The sequence below is a fragment of the Triticum aestivum genome, chromosome 4D (assembly GCF_018294505.1).
Source record: "Triticum aestivum cultivar Chinese Spring chromosome 4D, IWGSC CS RefSeq v2.1, whole genome shotgun sequence".
NCBI lineage: Eukaryota > Viridiplantae > Streptophyta > Magnoliopsida > Poales > Poaceae > Triticum > Triticum aestivum.
Window position 1 is genome coordinate 190,714,105 of NC_057805.1, and position 13,031 is coordinate 190,727,135.

The following is a 13,031-nucleotide window of genomic DNA, read 5'->3' on the forward strand; positions in this document are numbered from 1 at the left end:
CTCTCGTTTTCCCCTCGTGTTCTTCGTAGGATCCGCCCCAATCGTGAAAGATCGGCCCTAGGGTATCCACCCTACATCAGAAAATGTAATCGCAGCCACAAAAATAGTGGAAGCATGGGGGTATGCTTAAATATTGGCTTCTTTTGCTCTAGAATACCAAGGAAAAGTATTGTACAGCATGTGTTGAGTCGCGGGCTCACCCTGTCTGTGGCTGTGTCGTGTGTGTATGGCGGCTCACACAGGAACGGGAGGACTGGATGCCCCCTTCTAGGTCAGCACCTCCACATGGGCTTGGGCCCTAAGTGACAAAGCTAGATGGGCTGGAGCCCATACCGGTTCAACACTCCCCCTCAAGATGGGTGGTGGATGTCTATCATTCCCATCTTGTCACATGCTAAGTTACAGTTCTTTGTTCCCAGTCCCTTTGTCAAGCAATCTGCAAACTGCTGTCCGGTGCTGACATGAGTAAGGCTGATGATCCACGCATCAAGTTTCTCCTTAATGAAGAAGCGATCAATTTCCACATGTTTTGTCCTATCATGTTGAAATGGGTTATTAGCAATGGCTATAGCTGACTGATTGTCACACCACACCTTCAAGGGTCCCTTCCTCAGAAGTTTCAACTCGCTCAGTACATACTTCACCCAAAGCATCTCACCCAAACCTTGAGATAATGCTCTATACTCAGCTTCTGCTGTTGATCTAGACACAACCGTCTGTTTCTTGCTTCTCCATGACACCAAATTTCCTCCCACAAACAAACAGTAGCCAGAAGTTGATCTTCTATCATCTTGACAACTGGCCCAATCAGAGTCACTATAGACATCCACCTCAAGATGTCCACTTTTCGCAAACCACAACCCTTTACCCGAAGTCTCCTTCAAGTATCTCAGAATTCTGTGCACAATATCAAGATGCCCACTCCTTGGTTCATGCATGTATCTGCTCACCACACCCACAGCATACGTAATATCAGGCCTGATATGACACAAGTACAATAACCTCCCAACCAGTTTCTGATAATCTTCGTTATTCAACAGTTCTCCTGATTGTGCTGTCACTTGATGATTTTGTTCAATCGGAGTAGGGGCTACACGACATCCCATCATGCCCATGTCACTCAAGAGATCCGAGGTGTATTTTCGTTGGCACAAAGATATTCCCTTCTCTGTCCGGGCCACTTCAATACCAAGGAAGTATTTTAGGTTGCTCAAATCCTTTACCTCAAACTCCTTACTCAGACACCCCTTCAATCTCTCTATTTCCTCCTTATCATCTCCAGTGATGATAATGTCATCCACATAAACTGCAAGAATGGTGATCTTCCAACCAGAGTGTCTGTAGAACATTGTGTGGTCACCGTTACACTGACGGTACCCCATACCACGGACAGCACGCCTAAATCTATCAAAACCATGCCCTTGGTGATTGCTTCAGTCCATACAAGGATTTCTTCAGCCTGCATACCTTCCCCGTGGTTTCTTAAGTACCAAAACCTGGTGGTATCTCCATGTACACTTCTTCCTGCAACTCACCATGCAAGAAGGCATTTTTGACATCTAATTGATGCAACTTCCACCCAAAGTTTGCAGCACAGGAAACCAATATTCTTACTGTGTTCATCTTTGCCACTGGAGCAAACGTCTCGTCATAGTCAATTCCATAAGTTTGACTATATCCTCTGACGACCAATCTGGCCTTATACCGTTCTACCTTCCCCTTAGGATTCTGCTTCACTGTATAGATCCACTTACAACTAACTGCTTTCTTTTCTGCCGGCAACGTGGTTAGCACCCACGTCTTGTTTTTCCTCAGTGCTTCCAACTCTTCTATCATCGCTTCACGCCACTTCGGATCTTGCTTTGCAGTCTTCCAGTCCTTTGGGATTGACACGGTTTGAAGAGACGCCACATACGCTCTATAGGAAGGAGACAGAGCCTCATAACAGACATTTCCAATGTCATGATCATCAAAAACATCCGATGGTAAAGCCTTTTGTGCCGCTTCACGTGTCCCCTTTCGCAACGCAATAGGCAGTTCCACTGTGTCAGATGAGCTTGCATCACTGCCTTGCTGCTCCCCCTGCACTTGTGGCTGCCGCCGAGAATATACCAGATGAGTGTCAGGTGAGTCATGCACTTGTGGCACTTGTTGCTGTCGTCGAGAGTACACTAGGGGAGTCGTCTGCCATCGATCTCGAACAGGGAGCTGGAGATTACCAATCTAAATGGAACCCACTGTTGGCTGGACCTGAACCTGCACATCACCATCAGTGAGAGTACCAGTCTGAATTGTACCACAATTGGCTGGATACGAGCCTGCACATCACCATTAGTGTTAGTACCCTCAGGATCACCATGAGTGGCCTGCTCCCCCTCTTGACCATCTTCCACAGGGTGCAGGTGGTCAAGCTCTGCAAACAACAGACTCAGGTATGTTGGCTCACCATAGAATGGCTCAGATTCCTTGAAAGTGACATCCACACTTACAAATCTGCGTCTTAGAGGGACACCAACATTTGTATCCCTGCTGACTAGAAGCATAGCCCAGAAAAACACACTTCACTGCCCGCGGATCTAGCTTCCCAACAGAAGGTCGGTGATCACGAACAAAGCAGGTACTGCCAAACAACTTTGGGCGAACAACAAACTTATTTTCTCCAAGAAGCAACTCACACGGAGATTTCATGTTGAGTATCCTTGAAGGTGTCCAGTTGATTAGGTATGTGGCTGTCATAATTGCTTCACTCCACAAAAACTTGGGCACATTCATGGTAAACATCAATGACCGGGCAACCTCAAGGATATGTCGGTTCTTTCTTTCTGCCACTCCATTCTGAGGGGGGGTGTCTGGACAAGAAGTTTGATGAAGAATCCCTTGGTCAGACAAGAAGGCCCCAAAGATATTGTTCACATACTTTGTGCCACTGTTAGTCCTGATCACCTGCACCTGCACCTTAAATTGATTCTTCACCAAGGCATGGAAATCTTGAAAACATCTAAACACGTCGTCCTTGTGACGCATCAAATAAATCCAAGTCATACGAGTATAGCAGTCGATAAAGGTAACAAAGTACTTCATTCCATGCATTGAGACGACCGGGCTTTTTCATACATCCGAATGAACAAGCATAAAAGGAGATATGCTCCTAAGTCCCTTACTCGCATACGAGGCTCTTGTGTGTTTAGCATATTTGTAACACCCCCGATGTAACTTTCCATATTTGTAACTCCAACTCTTGCCATTTTCGGCTATGTGTTATGATATTCCCTTCGTGGTCAGGTTGTCTTTCGTTTTGCATTTTGTTCATGTCATACATTTCATATCATGTCATCTTGTGCATCTCATTTGCATACGTGTTCGTCTCATGCATCCGAGCATTTTCCCCGTTGTCCGTTTTGCAATCCGACACTCCCACATGCACCGGCGCACCCCCTCTTGTCTTTTTTCGTGAGCGGGTGTTAAACGTTCTCGGAATGGACCGAGTCTTGCCAAGTGGCCTTGGTACACCACCGGTAGACCACCTGTCAAGTTTCATTCCATTTGAAGGTCGTTTGACGCTCCAACGGTTAACCGGGTAACCGCAAAGGCCTTTTTGTGTGTTGCAGCCAAACCCCCCTCCAAACAGCCAAATAACCCATCTAAGTCCCCTCCATGCTCTCGGTCATTCGATCACGATCGTGTGGGCGAAAACCGCACCTTATTTGGACACTCCTACCTCCTCCTACCTATAAATATGTGATCCCGAAATTTTCGGGCAAAACCCTAGTCTCCCCCTTCCTCCGTGCGCCGGACACGTCCGCCCGGCGCCGGACGCATCCGCCGCCGCACCCGAGCCAGCCAGGAGCCGCCACGTGGCGCGCCTCCGTCGCCGCCGGCCCGCCTGGCCCGTGGTCGGCCCTCCCGACCCGCGCCTCCGCCGGCCGAGCCCGAGCGCCGTCGCCCGCTCGGCCCCGCACCTCCGTCGCCGGCCGCCGGCCGCCGCCGCCGCCCCGGGCTCCGCGCCCAGCCGCCGCGCCCGTCTCCGGCTCCCGCGCCGCCGGCCCCCGTCGCCCCCTCATCGTCCGGCCGGCCAGATCCGGCAAGCCCCCACCTCCGGCCGCCCTCTCCCTCTCCTCCGGCGGCTACTCCGGCGGTCCTCGAGAGTCGTGCTAGAACCCTAGATCTGGGAAATAAGGTTGACCCCGAAATCTTCTAAGTCCAGAGTTTATCACTTTATGTTGCCCTGTTCATCGCATCATATCTCATTGCATACTGCTCCGTTTCATGCGTGTGATATATCAAAATGTTCATCACGAGATGCTCTTCATTTTGTTCCATTGTGCCATGCTCGTTTAAGTTCATCTTGATGCCCAAATCTCTGGTGCAAGAGTACTATATGATGTTTACTGCTGTTACTTATCAGAACTTGATGTTTTGTTATTTTTATTGCATTTGATGTGTGCATCTTATGGGCATGAGCTCTACAGGTGTTTTGATCTATGCTATGTCATCTTTACAGAGGTGTATGCCATATATTTTTGTGATCTATGTGGTGACTAGCACAAGCATGCAAACTAGGCTTCGTGATGTTTCTGTTTCGAGGGACTTAGAATTTTGCTAAGTCTTTTACCTGCTGTTATTTTGTTGCCATGTATCCATGTGTCTACAGTGAGATCCATGCTTCTTTTGAGTATGTTCAGTAAGGATGTTTTGTACATATAGTTGTCCTCTATCCATCCATGCCCCTGTTTGCAATTATGGAGTGCCATAGCATGTCTTAATCTTGCTCTATTTTTGCTATAAAATGTTCCTGGCAGAATGTTAACATGATATTCAATTTTGCCAAGGTTGTTGTAGTTGATCCTTACATGCTATGAACTTGCTCTTGTCATGGTTAGCTTCATGAACATGCCATCTTGCTGTAGCTATGCTTGTTTTGTCATGCATTGCTTTGTGATGAGTGAATCGAGCTCACAAAGATACCTTCATAATTCTGTTAATGTCATGCTCTGTTTTCTGCCAAGTCTGAAACCTGTTAACGAAACTTGCTATGTTTACATGGGTGCCATCATATCTTCTATGCCTTTTTGGCTCATGATCAGTAAGGGACTTTTGTTCTATGCATTTAGTAGATTCATGCCATGCCTTGTTTTGCTATGATAAGTTCCTGTAGCATGTGTTTTGCTTGCTCTGAACATTGCTTCCTGATGCTGTTTCAGCCATGTTCAGTATTTTCACTGTCTGTGAAGCTGATATCTTTTGCACTTTTGGCATGCTTGTTTGAACCTCTTATATTGTGATCTAGCCGTAGCTCAGTGTTCATCTTTTGTTAAGCATCTTGAGTACATCACTGCCATATGCTTTGTTGCTATGTTGGAGTGCTATAGCATAGTTACTTGATGTATTCTAAGTGCTATCCTGCTGTTAATCGCAGTATTATGTCATTCTTGTTTTGTTTGCCATTTGCAAACCGTGCATCCGTTTCCGGTGATCTTTATATTGATTTCGACCGAAATCATCTCATCTTTCCAGTGGCATACTTGGTTTGCCAAGTTGCTGCCTTGTTCATCCTTTTTCTTCCGGAGCACGCATACACATCGCATATCATATCTCGCATATCATGCATGTATTGCATCATGTTGCTTGTGCATTTCCCGTGATTAATTGTGGTTCCATTGCTTATGTTCTTGCTGTGGGTAGAGCCGGGAGACAAGTTCGTGAACGAGGAACCTGTTAAGTACGCTTATGAGGATCAAGCCTTCGACAACTCTGAGAACCTTGCAGGCAAGATGACCATACCTTCGAAATCACTTCTATCTTTGCTTTGCTAGTTGTTCGCTCTATTGCTATGCTGCGCTACCTACCACTTGCTATATCATGCCTCCCACATTGCCATGTCAAGCCTCTAACCATCCTTTCCTAGCAAACCGTTGTTTGGCTAAATTATCGCTTTTGCTCAGCCCTTCTTATAGCGTTGCTAGTTGCAGATAAAGTTGAAGTTGGTTCCATTGGAACATGAATTTTTTTGGAATATCACAATATCTCTTATTTAATTAATGCATCTATATATTTGGTAAAGGGTGGAAGGCTCGGCCTTATGCCTGGTGTTTTGTTCCATTCTTGCCGCCCTAGTTTCCGTCATACCGGTGTTATGTTCCTTGAGTTTGCGTTCCTTACGCGGTTGGGTGATTTATGGGACCCCCTTGACAGTTCGCCTTGAATAAAACTCCTCCAGCAAGGCCCAACCTTGGTTTTATCATTTGCCTACCTAAGCCCTTTTCCCTTGGGTTTTCGCGAGCCCGAGGGTCATCTTTATTTAACCCCCCCGGGCCAGTGCTCCTTCGAGTGTTGGTCCGAACCGAGCAGCCTGCGGGGCCACCTCGGGGAAACTCGAGGCCTGATTTTACTCGTAGCTTGACTTATCCGGTGTGTCCTGAGAACGAGATATGTGCAGCTCCTATCAGGATTTGTCGGCGCATCGGGCGGCTTTGCTGGTCTTGTTCCATTGTCGAAATGTCTTGTAAACCGGGATTCCGAGACTGATCGGGTCTTCCCGGGAGAAGGTTTATCCTTCGTTGACCGTGAGAGCTTATAATGGGCTAAGTTGAGACACCCCTGCAGGGTATTATCTTTCGAAAGCCGTGCCGCGGTTATGTGGCAGATGGAAATTTGTTAATGTCCGGTTGTAGAGAACTTGACACTTGACTTAATTAAAATACATCAACCGTGTGTGTAGCCGTGATGGTCTCTTTTCGGCGGGGTCCGGGAAGTGAACACGGTTTGAGTTATGAATGAACGTAAGTAGTTTCAGGATCACTTCTTGATCATTTCTAACTTCGCGACCGTTGCGTTGCTTCTCTTCTCGCTCTCTTTTGCGTATGTTAACCACCATATATGCTTAGTGCTTGCTGCAGCTCCACCTCATTACACCATCCTTTCCTATAAGCTTAAATAGTCTTGATCTCGCGGGTGTGAGATTGTTGAGTCCTCGTGACTCACAGATTCTACCAAAACAGTTGCAGGTGCCGATGATGCCAGTGCAGATGACGCAACCGAGCTCAAGTGGGAGTTCGACGAGGAACGTGGTCGTTACTATGTTTCATTTCCTGATGATCAGTAGTGGAGCCCAGTTGGGACGATCGGGGATCTAACATTTGGGATTATCTTATTTTCATTTGGATTTGACCGTAATCGATCTATGTGTGAATTTTGGATGATGTATGAATTAATTTATGTATTGTGTGAAGTGGCGATTGTAAGCCAACTCTCGTTATCCCATTCTTGTTCATTACATGGGATTGTGTGAAGATGACCCTTCTTGCGACAATACCTACAATGCGGTTATGCCTTTAAGTCGTGCCTCGACACGTGGGAGATATAACCGCATCGTGGGCGTTATAATATTCGCAAGCATCACATGTCAACTTGCCCTTGCCTATGCCACACATAACATCCGGAAATATTCTACTCATCTTATCAAAAGATACATGCCCCATCCTACAGTGATGAATCATCGCCTGCTTCTCCTTGTTCTCCATGGTCCCAGCACACACCAAGTCCGGTTGCACCTCCTGGTCCATATACCAGAGCCCCCTACGCTTGGTGCCAGTACCAACCGTCTGCCTCGTTTGTTGTCAAGAATCACACGACAGTCTATTTGATCAATGAGAGTACTCATCGAGACCAAGTTGACAGGAAAAGCTGGCACATGTAAAACTGAGGATAGGGAGATGCTCGAAGTACATTGTACTTTGCCAACCCCTATGACAGGTTGCTTTGTACCATCGGCAGTTTGTATAGTGCCCTTGTGAGTAGGAGGTTGCTTATTGTAAGAGTCAAACACACCGGATTTACCCGCAACATGCTTAGATGCTCCAAAGTCTAGAACCCATTTTGGACCATTTTCATTAGTGGCAAGAGATGCCTTTTCCGGATTATCTTCATCAGTGGAGGCCCAGTGAGCAATCTCCATAGGCAGCAGCATCTACTCCTCTGCCTCTGCCTCCAAACTTCATGCATGATATTGAAAGCATGGAGCTCCTCCAACTCAGCCCTCAACTTAACGGTCTGAGCATCCTTCTCACGTGTCACCCCCTCGGTTGTTTACTTGTCAGCCTGGATTTCCTCCACCTTCCTCTTGAGGCTCTCCAATTCCTTCACCATTTCAGTTTCTGCCACAGACATGTTGTATTTCTCCTCTACTTCTGCAACCACCTCCAGTCGCTACCTCTTTCTCCCTCTCATTTCTGCTTCTGCAACCACCTCCAGTCGCTTTTCTCCCTTTCATTTCTGCTTCTGCAACCACCTCCGGTCACTGCCTCTTTCTCCCTCTCATTTCAGTCACCGTCCCCTTTTCTCCCTCTGGCTAGCAGCAGCTCCACGCAGCACACAACAGAATCCGATCAATAGCAAGCACCAGCCACACTCCTCCAGCAGAACAGCAGCCTCCACTTCCCCTTTCAATCAGCGGCACAACACTGCACCACTTTTCCTTCCTCAGCAGCAGGACAGCAGACCAACAGCAAACTCAGCTTAGGCAGCTACAGTCTTCTTTTCTCCCCTTCTCCTCTGCCACAGCGCCACAGCAACGAAGCAGCAGCTCTCTCCTTCTCCTCTCACCACCAACAGCAAGCAACATCAATTCAGCGCAGTCCCAGGCTCCCAGCTGCCTCCTCTTCCCTTTCCAATCAGCAGCAGCACCAAATCAGCGCAGCACAGCAAGCAGCAAGCAGCAACGAGCAGCCCCCGCAAAAAAAAAGGAAAAAAAAAAGAGCAGCCTCCACAGCCTTCCTTCTAGAACGACCTTCCTCTCCTCTGCATACAGCAGCAGTTCGTCCCCTCTCCTTCCTTTACCAATCTGCAGCAATCAGCAACCGCAGCCAGCCGCACCTCCTCTGCTCCAGCAGCCGCACTCAAGTGCGAGCAAGCAACAGCAGTAGGACCCTTCTTCTCTCCCTTCGCGCAGCGCAGCAGCTCCTTTCTTCTTTCCTCTCCTACCAAGCTCGCTGCCCCCAGCTCGCAGGAACCAACCAGCCGCCGTGTTATGAACGGCATATACTACAGCCCAGGCAGTTAGGGGCCTGGCCCAGTTATCTTATCGTTATTAGGGGCTTAGTCCAGTTATTGTATTTGGAGATTATATAAACTCATGTAGGACTCGTTTGAAGTTAAGCAGAAGCAATTATATTTGCTCGGCTTCCTGAAGGGAGACGGGAGACACTAACCCTAGCCGCCGCCTCCTGCGCCATCTCTCTCTCTCGCGCGCGCGACGGCGCCCCAGCGCCGGCGACCTCGCCTTCCTCCACGCCAAGCCCCCTTCCACCCCTATAACCTAAGAGCTCGTTCTGGTAGGGACTCGGTTCCTATCAATCTGGTATCAGCTGTCTCGGGATCGATCATGTCCGCTCCTCCGCCCAAGGCATCTGCACCTTCCTCGCGGGGCAATATGGGCTGCAGCCGCCCGCCCCCGTCACCACCATCACGGGTCCGCAGCAGCTCCCGTGGCAGCCGCCACCACCGGCGACCTCCGTCGCATCCATCATGCCGCTGACGCAGCAGCAGCCGCCGCCGCCACCGGCGATCTCGGGGCCGGGCCTTACGACGACAGCCCGCACACTTGGACCCATCCACCAGGTCCGGTTCCCCCCGTCGCCCTCTTTGCTACCGGCCTGGCTTGCCGGGTCCATCGAGCCAGTCTACACGATGGCCTCGGGACAGCCGCACGTGCTGTCACCGCCGCGCCGCCCCCGACCGTGCAGCTCGGCGGGTCCTCGGGTGCCGCGGGTCCCTACGATGGTGTGGACAGGCCCCTTTTCCATGGCGGTACTCTGCAGCCCGCACACTCGGCGCCGTCGCCCTGTCTGTTCCGCGCGGATGGCACATACCCGCCCGTCGTCCACGCCAGCCACCGCCAAGATTCTCCAAGCTGGAGTTCGCGACCTACGACGGCACCGTCGACCCCCTGAATTGGCTCAACCAATGCGACCAATTTTTCAGGGGGCAGCGCACGCTTGCGTCCGACCGCACCTGGATCGCCTCCTATCATCTACGAGGCGCCGCCCAGACGTGGTATTACGCCCTCGAGCAGGACGAGGGCGGCATGCCACCATGGGAGCGTTTTCGCGATCTGTGCCTCTTGCGCTTCGGTCCGCCTATACGCGGGAGCCGTCTGGCAGAGCTTGGGCGCCTTCCGTTCCTCACCACAGTGCAAGACTTCGTCGACAGCTTCCAGGCACTGCCGTGCCACGCCCCCGGCGTTTCGGCTCGTCAGCGGGCTGAGCTCTTCGTCGGCGGCCTACTGGACCACATCCGCGTGGACGTGGAGATGTGCGGGCCACAGGACCTCCAGACGGCAATGTACTACGCCCGCGCGTTCGAGCGCCGCGCGGTGGCCATCCAGCAGGCGTCACCGCCCCGGGCCGCTGGGCCGCCACCCTGGCCGGAAGTTCCCGCGCAGGGTCGGCCTGCTCAGGCTTCCGCGGCGCGCCCGTTCCGCCGGCTCACCCCGCCGAGCAACACGAGCGTCGCCGCCAAGGGTTGTGCTTCAACTGCGGCGAGCCCTACATGCCCGGCCACGTCTGCCCACGACTCTTCTACCTGAAGGCTGCGGACTACATTGAGGAAGACACCGCCGCCGCCGGGCTCGGCGACCTGCCCACCCCAGTTGATGCGGAAGTGCTTGGCGGCCGTTGATCCCTTCGAGGAGTTCCGCAGCTCGAGGACGAGCTGTTTGTGCAGGCGGGAAGAGATGTTATGACCGGCATATACTACAGCCCAGGCAGTTAGGGGCCTGGCCCAGTTATATTATCGTTATTAGGGGCTTAGCCCAGTTATCGTATTTGGAGATATAAACTCATGTAAGGACTCATTTGAAGTTAAGCAGAAGCAATCGTATTTGCTCGACTTCCTGAAGGGAGCCAGGAGACCTAACCCTAGCCGCCGCCTCCTGCGCCATCTCTCTCTCTCCCTCTCTCTTTCACGCGCGCAACGGCGCCCCGCGCCAGCGACCTCGCCTTCCTCCACGCCAAGCCCCCTTCCACCCCTATAACCTAAGAGCTCGTCCTAGTAGGGACTCGGTTCCTATCACGCTGTGACGCTCAGCTGCATGTGCGCGCACACACAGCCACGCCCGCCCAGATGCGCCGCCGCCTCCTCGCCGGTCTCCGCCGCCGGCCGACGACTAGGCCACCGTCGCCGTCGTCCCCAGCACCTCGCCTCCGTCTGATACCATGTTGAGTCGCGGGCTCACCCTGTCTGTGGCTGTGTCGTGTGTGTATGGCGGCTCACACAGGAACGGGAGGACTGGATGCCCCTTCTAGGTCAGCACCTCCACATGGGCTTGGGCCCTAAGTGACAAAGCTAGATGGGCTGGGGCCCATACCGGTTCAACAGCATGTTTAAGAACAAGGCAGCCGCTAGAGCATCCTTGAAAAAGTAGAGTACCTTCTAACAATAAAACCATTACACAAAATACAATGGAACTACAGACGTATAATTTTCTGTGTAGAAGTAATTTGCACTAAGTTAAATAATAATTTACAATATCACAAACCTAAAACAATTATAGAGACTATAGACTAAGAACTTAAAGTTGTTCTTCTCAAGATACTTTCAATCGTACAAATATCCAGGGGTGGAGCCAGGATTTAGACATAGGGGGGCCAAAGCCGACAATCCAAAAAAAACATAACGTCGCAAATATATTAGGTGATTTTGATAGTTAAACATGGATCTCATTGTTTTCTCAAAGAATCAAATAGACTGTTTTTTCTCATCACGACTATACACACCCATGCACAGTTAACAAGTTAAATCTAAATGGTAGAATCATTGCATCATTCTAATTTGCGGTATCAAATCGCGAGGATAAAACAAGAAATTGTTGCGTGTGATTAATTTCATCTAAATCATAGAAATTGCAGCTACTGATCCATCTATATCGATAAATCCTAGCGCCGACGAAGGAGCGACTGACCATAAATTGTATCGCACGGAACAAATAAACGAATATTGACGACCAGGAACATATGAACAAACTTGAAATTGCAGCAATACTTGAAATTGCAGCAATACTGATCCATCTATATCGATAAATCCTAGCGCCGACGAAGGAGCGACTGACAGCATAGAACAAATAAACGAATACTGACGACCGGGAACATATGAACGAACCTGGAGCAATTGATGCTTGGCCACTTATCCATCTAAATCTTATCGCACAAAACAAATAAATGAAGGAGCGATTGACCGCAAATTTTCTAGGGTGTCCTCGTGGTTGCCGGGTGCGGCCTAACAACTTTGGCCGTCGGTGTTGATCGGCTGCGAGGCTCGGCGCTGCCCCACCATTTGCCAACCGGCAAACTGCCCGCCGCTGCGAGAAGTGCGTTGGGATCGAAATAAGCGATAATCTGTCATTAGTATCATGGACCAAGCAGCCTGTTTGTCTTCGATAGTGGTGGGTGGACTACAAAGGTTCAATACTGGGCTGGCTAGTATATGGGCTGAGTTGTTGGGTTGGGCTACGTTATTGCTTGCCTCGCTGCAGCCCTTGAGCGCATGTATTGGGGGGGGGGGTATGCCTAAATGGCCTGGCCCCTGCTCGTCCCCCCTTGGCTCCGCCACTGCAAATATCCGTTACATACAACAGGTTGATGATATTTTGGACCTTACATGCAAAATAATTACACCTTGAACTCTCGATAACACTATACAAGTCTAGAATTGGTGACGAATGACTTCTTAACTACAGAAATAAAGAATATTCGTTTGTACATATGTTTGTAATTTCTTATATATTCTAGGAACTAAGACAATATTTCATAGTAACACCTTAGAAATTACATTACGGTAGCTGCCACTAAGTACTAAGTTCGCTAAGATGCTATACGTTACTTAAAAAAATCAAGAAATAATTACCTGTGGAACAGCACAATCAGCATGAGCTGGATCCCAGAGAAGACAACAAAAACAATCCCAATCATCTGACTGACCAACATATAGGGGTGCCCTACAGGAGATCCCAATGATAAAATTGTAAGAGATATTACAAA

At 49.7% G+C, this 13,031-nt stretch overlaps 1 protein-coding gene across 5 annotated transcripts in view; it reads right to left on the reverse strand.

Annotated features, from left to right (window-relative positions):
* LOC123097254 (uncharacterized) overlaps nt 1-13,031 on the reverse strand; it is a 36,345-nt gene that overhangs the window by 8,616 nt on the left and 14,698 nt on the right. For all 5 annotated transcript variants that reach the window (XM_044518958.1, XM_044518957.1, XM_044518956.1 and 2 more), the window contains one exon: nt 12,898-12,988. In XM_044518958.1, the coding sequence (XP_044374893.1) occupies nt 12,898-12,988 (91 nt within the window). The remainder of the gene's footprint in view (nt 1-12,897; nt 12,989-13,031) is intronic.